Below are 8,717 nucleotides of genomic sequence, written 5' to 3' on the forward strand. Positions count from 1 at the left end.
AAGACCTTCAGTGGATGAATTTTGAGAGGCAGTGATCACAAGATAAGCAGACTGGACAAATGTAGGCAAATCCATCAATCAGTTAGGAACAAAGATGAATTAGGTGAAAACTAAGGTGAAATAAAGAGGCACTCTTTACAACATATCTAAGATTCACATGAAAATCACCAAGAAAGAAAGCAAACAAACTAACACAGCAAGCAGCACATTTGGAGATAATGAGGGGATGGACGTGGAATATCCCCAGGAGATGTGATGGTTGTGTTTCGCAGCCCTTCCCAGAGAGGATGAATCTGATGATTGAGAACTTGGTGAAGGATGTGTCTTCTGAGAATGTAAGCGAATTATCTATTATTGTAATCATATCGTCATAAGTATAATGCTGATTTCCATTTGAGACCTAAAAAATGAGTTGGACCTTCTTTTAGAGCCTGTGCGTGTCACGTTAATATGGAAATACATATGAAGTGATCTGAAAAGAAAAAAACCTGTGGAATCCAACTTGACCCCTGTGACTTTTTTCAGACTTTACAGAGCGACTTGTAGCAGCACACACTCACCATATTTTAGCCTATTTCTTTCCAAACACTCCAAACGTTTACAATTTAAACAAAAAAACTTATAGTACAGCTCAGAACCATGTTCACCAAATGTCCACTATCTCAACATGTTTATGACACATTATTTATAACATTTACATCTCCTAAGAGACTTAGTGTGCCTTACAGTAATCTACACAGTGGATCTGCACAGTACAGTGTCTTGTTAGGGCTCTGTGAAATATCACTTTCATAATAAAAATAAATATTGACAGAATTTGTGTCCAGTCTTTTAAATGTTCCTCCATTCCCGTCTCCGCAAATTACCACAAACGTATGCATCATGTTTAATATTATCACTGAATCAGGATGAAAACTATGCATGTAACTAGATGTACCACAAGTTAACAGGGTGGACAAACCATGATGCTCACAAGAATCTTTCCCATGTCTGTGGACCTGGATCAATCAAACATGCTTGAACATTGGAGGCAAAGAATTGACATTTTAGGGACCTGACTCTTTTTCAGCTTTTTTACATTTTGGTTTTTTTTTTGCTTCTTTTTACTCTAAGAAGTCATTTATGACAACACAAACAAAAGAGAAAAGGCTCTTTAAAGCATTATTTTTATTGAAACTGACAAACACCATTTTCAGTAACAAGAAAACTTTGAGTCGTAAATTAAAATTTTAAGTGAATAAATTCATTTGTACCTCACACTCGCTCAAGACTGTAGTCATTTTTTCAGGAACTGTTCTTTGACTCGAGGCTCTCACTAAACAGGCTCAGCTCTCCTCCCAGAGGGCCTGTTGAAGCACACTGAGATTTTTACTTCTGTTACCTGACAAACTGTTCAGCAGTACTGTGAACTACCTATTTGGTAAAGCATATGTTCATGTCTAAGATAAAAATTGTAAAATAAGTCACAAATGCTCATAATGTATAAATGCACAGTAATTATTTTGTAAATACTTTGTGTTCAAATATATCATTCTCTATGACAACAATGTAGTTTTGCTGTCTTTGCGTTAAAAGTTTTTGTTAGATAAAGTCAGAATAAACTTGTGTGTAAGTGTAAGTGTCTTTTTACTGGAAACCACATGCTCCATTTCTTTTATAAGTTTAACCATTTGTCTATAAGTAGCTGATTTTATTCAATCATCACTACATTTTTAAAAATTTCATTCAAAGTTGGAATTTGTGTGTTAACAGGTTTGTGTGTTCAGCTTCAGGGGTATCAAAGTCAGACACATCCAGGACATCCAATCTGCGGCCCATCATCCCCACCTGTCTGAAACATTAGAGATTCACTTCCATGGCGATAAGGGCGTGAGTGGGTGGGACAACTACTCCGAATGCGCTCTCTCTGTAATAAGATCAATAAGACATATTTTTACTTTTCAGTTGTCAACAACAATGGCTTATACATTTTATCTGGTAAGCATATGTGATCCTATATATACTGTAGCTACTGTTCATTTGCAGTGGGGTGTGCATTAGATACTGATAAATTCAGAACTTACACTCTTAGCATCCTTTTGTCTCACACAGTCAATTAGTTCTTCACCATTTGTTTTCTTACATACAAGACAGTTAATCCTGGGCTTTATAAAAGAAATGACAAAGTCTATGTTAGTTAATAGTTTGTAGAGTCGTCTCTTTTTACATAACAACATATTCAGAAACACAGTCTGTTTACACAGTAAATATAAGTAGAAGAAAATGGACCTTGGCTAGTTAATGTTTAGTATGTGATCAGTTGACTTTGCATTCAGCCAGTAAAGATATCACACACACCGTTTTAGGTTTTTGTGTAACACATTCAACTCTATGTCCATATCCCTTTTCTTTGTCCTTCTTGCATGTTGTGACCATCAGACGCACATTTACATAGAAGTCATCAGCTGTAATCTGTGAAAAAGCATAGAAGTGGGCCACATAAATCTCTAAATGAAAGAACAGCAAAACAAGGACATAATAGTAAACACACACACACACACACACACACACACACACATATACTATATATATAAATCTGCAGACCATACTATAGTTAAGTCTAGATTGTATTAGAGAGCATCTTGTATTTGGCAAATAACTAGTTTTAATGATTAAATCATTAAAATTATGAATGTTTTGTTCACATTCTGTCAGTTTACTGATTGTTGGTAGCTGATCTAAAACCTGAAATCTGCAGCTGATCAACCATAAACATTCTGTCATATATATAAATTGGATTAACTTTCCAGTTACACCAAATAACATCACCCATAGAAAATAAGACAGAAAAAAAAACTACTCACTGTTGGTTTTGACAAGAGGCTTTCATAAGCAACATAATGATTCGTAAAGTATTCATTGGCTTTGTCCAGTGCCTTGTCAATGTGTATTCTTATTGATTCAGATAAGTTCTGATAATTCTCCGATCCCTGAGCAGAAACCAGCAGAGTCACTGCCGACAGCAGCAGCAGCTTCAGCACAGCACTCATGTTGCTCGTTGCACGTGGATCAGTGAGCTGTGAGTGTTTTCTGATTACTTCCAATGTTCATGCAAACCACTTGAAAATCAGCAGTGAAGGGCGGGGGCTCTCCTGCTCTTGGCAGCTGCATGCATGCAAAGGGCTGCACTTGGCAGCTCTTTTTAGTCTTCCAGGAACAGTGTTGGACTCTACTTGCATCAATTAAAAAAAATTGATAAAATCAAATAAACGAGAAGTGAAAACCCCCTTACAACGACCTGAATGCTGGCAAAATATCCCCATTCGTTTTTTCCACAGGTAGCTTCCGTGTTTTTAAGCTGTTTTAGAGGGGAAATGTAAGCAACCCAAACAGTTTGCCCTCCAGTCAAAGCCCCCCACCACTACATTATTATCTAACTGCAGAGCTGTAGTGCCTCATATTCTGACCCAAAATTTCAGACCAGCAGTTTCAACTCTGTACATGTTCATCTTCAGTGGCATATTTCAGCCAAACTTTCACATTTTTTTAATCCCTTACAAAATGTTATAAAACATCATGTTGATTAATTGAATTGAATCTTTTTTAAAATGTACTTTCTGCGTTAGCATTGTTCTCCTAAGCTGCCTGCTTTTGTTCTACACAATGAGCTGCTCAGCCTTGTTGTTGTTTGGTTGTGACAGCATACCCTCTGGCTCAGACTCTTTTACAAACTCCATTTCCCAGAACTCCCTGGGTAATCATGTGGCTGTGGCTCCAACCAATCAACACTCATTCTCACCTGAATATTGATCTGTTTCACCTGTTCTCTGTAACATGTGATCATACCTCGTTAGGATGTAAGCCTGGGCTTTAGACTAGATCTGTGTGAGATATGGCTGCTGTCTTTAGAGCTACTTGGTGGTCATTCTTGTTGTTGTTGCTTTACTGTGTATCAGACTTCATTTCTATATTTGCCTTTTGTCTTGCCCCTTTTGTACCCTGTTTGCTGTTTCCTGTCCCTGTCGTGTTTTCCTTTTTTTCCATTTGGATCTTCCTGGCTTTGACCTTTTTGCCTGTTGTGTGACCATGATTCCAGACTGTGTTCAAACAATTAAAGCCTCGTTCTCTGAAAAGTGACAACGCTGCAGTAGTGCAGCATTGCGCCTGCGATGGACTGGTGACCTGTTGGTGGCCTTCCGCCCAATAACCACAGGGATAGGCTCCAGAACCCCACTATGACCCAGGATAAGCAGCTTAGAAAATATGTGTGTGTATATTTATTGTATATTCTGCACCTGTTTCACATTGTTAACAACATAACAACATTTTGTTCAATGCATAAGTAACAAGTCCCAGGCTTGGGATCCATGAAACAGATTCTGCCCCTGAAAAACAGGGTTGAAGACAGGAGACGTGCTTTGCTTTCACGAATGCCTCTCTGGTCCCGGTTTATTTGAATAATTCTGTTCATAAAATATCTGTTTCTCTTTTGTTGTTTGCTCAGCAAACACCACAGTTCAGTACAAACCATACAAATATTTAGCTTGCGTTCTAACATATGTTAATATAGGCTGAACATGTCCCTATCAGAGGGAGACAACTGCATACTACAGTCCCATTTAGGCATCTTTGACCAGCAGGTGAATTCAGATTTTTTTCTTATTTGAAGGAGAAAATATTCTTAAAATACGAAAGGATGTCAACAGGCCAAAAGAATGGCTAAAGCTCGTATACGTAGTCTATAACATTACGTATTATGTACCAAAGACAGAGATACAGTTGAGGCTCACTTAATAACTGGGGTACACTGAACTCAAAAAGAACAACGTTCAAAGTGCTAATAACTGTCACTATCACATCTCTTAGAACGTCTCTTACATGTAAACACTCATTCACAAGGCCAAAATAAAGTGATAAACTCTCCCAAACAAAGTTTTCTTCATGGAGTTTACCTAGGAGCTTAGCTAAAACACAGGTAACTAAATAGTAGTTATGTCTGCCATTATAACTACAACTTAGACGTCTACATTTCTCTAACCTACTAAGCCTCGACTCAGAGCACGTGAGTTCACACAAATGTCCTGATATATGCACCCGTATGCTGTATTAACTAGTTCAGGAGAAATTTAGTGTATTTTTAACACGGTGCTCACCTGAAAAACAGGGTTGAAAGGATGAGATAGAAGACGTAGCTAGGAATTCAGGAATGTCTCTCTGGGAGGAAATTTACAGACTACCGCAGATAATCACAGCACAGGCACTGTAGCATCAGGGAATAGCAGGCATACCTGCGTTCTATTACCAAGTTTACAATTGACACGCATTGAGAAGAGGATTAACAAGGCAGATTTAACAAAATGTAACTAACAACAACAACAACAACAACAATAATAATTATATGAAGGAAACACACAAACACAAAAGTGACCACACTGGTGTCACACATAAAAGTTAAAATAAGAAATGACAAAGACCACTTGACCTTATGGAGACCATGAGTTACATACTACGTCAAGCTCTTTAATTTTTGGGAAAAGTGTTCTCTTCTCAAAGTGACCTGCAAGGCAAAGTGCCAAATTTTAACATAACATTTACACTCACATGTGAGCTGTACACCTAAAAGAAACCTCTGAATCAGGGACATGTAGAACATGCAAAGTCAGACCACCATCACACGCTCCACACTGGCTGTGTTTACATGCAAAGATTTTTGCCAATCCGATTGAATACAATCGGATTACAGATTCAGACTGAGGTGTTTATATGTACACTCTATTCAAGAGTCTGATGGAAAGTCTTCGTTTACATGCTCACTATAAGTCGTCTTCTTCTTTCGGCTGCTCCCTTTAGGGGTCGCCACAGCGGATCATCTGCCTCCATCTTGCCCTAACCATTGCCTCCTCTACTTTCACACCAACCATCTCCATGTCCACCTTCACTACATCCATAAACCTTCTCTGAGGTCTACCTCTTCTCCTTCTACCCGGCAGCTCCATCTCCAACATTTTTTGCCCAATATATCCACTATTCCTCCTCAACACATGTCCAAACCATCTCAACCTGGCCTCTCTGGCTTTATCTCCAAACTGTTCCACCTTCACTGTCCCTCTGATCTGCTCATTTCTAATGTTGTCCATCCTTGTCACTCCCAACGAAAATCTCAGCATCTTCATCTCCGCCACCTCCAGCTCAGCCTCCTGTCTTTTAGAAGGACCCACAGTCTCCAAACCATACATCATAGCAGGACGCACTACTGTCTTGTAAACCTTCCCTTTCACTCTTGCTGCTATCCATCTGTTATACATCAGCCCTGACATCCGTCTCCACCCACTCCATCCTGCCTGCACCCTCTTCTTCACCTCTTTTCTACACTGTCCATTGCTCTGGATGGTTGACCCAAGATATTTGAAGTCATCCACCTTTATGACCTCTACTCCTTGCATCTTCACCTTTCCACCTGCTTCCCTCTCATTCACACACATGTATTCCGTCTTGTCTCTACTGACCTTCATTCCTCTCCTCTCCAGTGCAAACCTCCACCACTCCAGATTCTCTCCCACCTGCTCTCTACTCTCACCACAGATTACAATGTCATCTCCAAAGTCATGGTCCATGGAGCCACCTGCCTGACCTCATCTGTCAACCTGTCCATCACCATTGCAAACAAGAAGGGGCTCAAAGCTGATCCCTGATGTAACCCTGCCTTCACCTTGAAACCATTTGTCACTCCAACTGCACACCTCACCACTGTCTCACTATCCTCGTACATGTCCTGCACCACCCCTACATACTTTTCAGCTACACCTGACTTCCTCATACAGTACCACAGTTCCTGTCTTGGCACCCTATCATATGCCTTCTCTAGATCCACAAAGACACAATGTAGCTCCTTCTGACCTTCTCTGTACTTCTCTACCAACACTCTCAATGCAAAAATTGCATCTGTGTTACTCTTTCTGGGCATGAAACCAAACTGCTGCTCACTGATCTGAACCTCTCGCCTTAGCCTTGCTTTAACAACTCTTTCCCATACCTTCATGGTGTGGCTCATCAACTTTATACCTCTGTAGTTACTGCAGCTCTGCACATCACCCTTGTTCTTATAAATGGGGACCAGTACACTACTTCTCCACTCATCAGGCATCCTCTCACTCTCTAGGGTTTTGTTAAACAACCTGGTTAAAAAGTCCACTGCCTTCTCTCCTAAACATCTCCAAATCTCCACAGGTATGTCATCTGGAACAACTGCCTTTCCATTCTTCATCCTTTTTAAAGCTGCCCTCACTTCCACCTTACTAATTCTCTGCACTTCCTGATCCACTATCTCTTCCCCCGTTGTCCTCCTCTCTCTCTCGTTTTCCTCATTCATTAGTTTCTCAACACTCTTTGTTCACTCACTAGTACATTTCCCTCTCTATCCTTTATCAGCCTAACCTGCTGTACATCCTTTCCAGCTCTATCTCTCTGTTTAGCCAAATTATACAAGTCCTTTACTCCTTCTTTACTGTCCAGCCTCTCATACAGCTTATCATAGGCCTGAGCCTTTGTCTTTGCCACCATTCTTTTCGCTATGCGACTAGCCTCACAGTACTCCTGCCTATTTCCTTCATCTCTCTGGTTATCCCACTTTTTCTTAGCTGCCTTCTTCTGAATACTCTCCTGGACTTCCTCATTCCACCACCAACTTTCCTTGTCTTCTTTCCTCTGACCAGACGAAACACCCAACACATTCTTGCCAGTTTCTCTCACCATCTTAGCTGTAGTTTCCCAGTCCTCAGGTAGTTCCTCACTGCCCCCAAGGGCCTGTTGCAATTTTTCCCTGAACTGCCTGCAACCATCCTCCTCCTTCAGCTTCCACCATATAATCTTTGGCTCTGTCTTCACTCTCTTCCTCTTCTTTGTTTCTAATCTCATTCTACAGACAACCACCCTATGCTGCCTTGCTACACTTTCCCCTGGTACCACTTTACAATCTCCAATTTCCTTTAGGTGGCATCTCCTGCTAAGGATATAATCCACCTGTGTGCACCTCCCTCCACTCTTGTATGCGTGGAGCAGCGCTGAGAGTAAACGTTACCATGACAGCGAACATCCCGTGAGGTCCAGTCCGCGCGAGATGAGTTTCGGCATCAGTCTCTTTTAGAAATTTCATCCTACCTCAGCTGCGGCTGGGGTGGAGAACCATGAGAAGATCTGGAGTGGGTCATCCTGGCCTTTCCCTGCTGATGCACTGTCCACTCCTCTTCATGTCCATGCCTGCAATAATGATAACCAGCTAAATCTACTTCATAATCTTCATAACGGATTGGGGGCCGTATGTATTGCTTGGGACGTCTGCCTTGAGCCTCATACTCTTGAGCAAGATCCATCTTTAGGGGTAAATACAGTAACATCCGGCTCGAAGGACCATCAATGTACTGAAGACTACAGTTAGAAGTTGTGAAAATGGGCATTAGATTTATACTGTGTTCAACCCGGTGTGTCAGCCAGAACACCACTCGAGGCCTCAGTGAGTTCAAAGGTTTAATAGCAGGCATGGACACTGATGTAGCATAGTTGTGGAAGAGATTGTAGACTCAAGATGCTAAAGCTGTGAGATCGAGTCAGTTCCACCAATCTCTGGTATGTTATCATTAACGCACAGTCTCTGGTTTTATCACGAACAGAGTTATATTGTGTAGGTAACACGCAGTGACAGCCTAAATATTCTTGCACTACTAGGTCTTTTGAACAAATTG

General features: G+C 40.8%; 1 protein-coding gene across 1 annotated transcript; it reads right to left on the reverse strand.

Moving 5' to 3' along the window:
* Nucleotides 1-1,149: 1,149 nt before the first annotated feature.
* On the reverse strand, nucleotides 1,150-3,074 carry LOC119265438 (cystatin-like protein). The gene is made up of 4 exons (XM_037546226.1): nucleotides 2,844-3,074; nucleotides 2,338-2,451; nucleotides 2,064-2,144; nucleotides 1,150-1,906 (listed from the first exon to the last, which is right to left on the reverse strand). The coding sequence occupies exons 1-4, from the start codon at nucleotides 3,027-3,029 to the stop codon at nucleotides 1,784-1,786; spliced, it is 504 nt and encodes a 167-aa protein (XP_037402123.1). The 5' UTR covers nucleotides 3,030-3,074; the 3' UTR covers nucleotides 1,150-1,783.
* Between the last annotated feature and the right edge of the window lie 5,643 nt (nucleotides 3,075-8,717).

Source organism: Pygocentrus nattereri, chromosome 2, assembly GCF_015220715.1.
Source record: "Pygocentrus nattereri isolate fPygNat1 chromosome 2, fPygNat1.pri, whole genome shotgun sequence".
In the NCBI taxonomy this organism is placed as follows: Eukaryota; Metazoa; Chordata; class Actinopteri; order Characiformes; family Serrasalmidae; genus Pygocentrus; species Pygocentrus nattereri.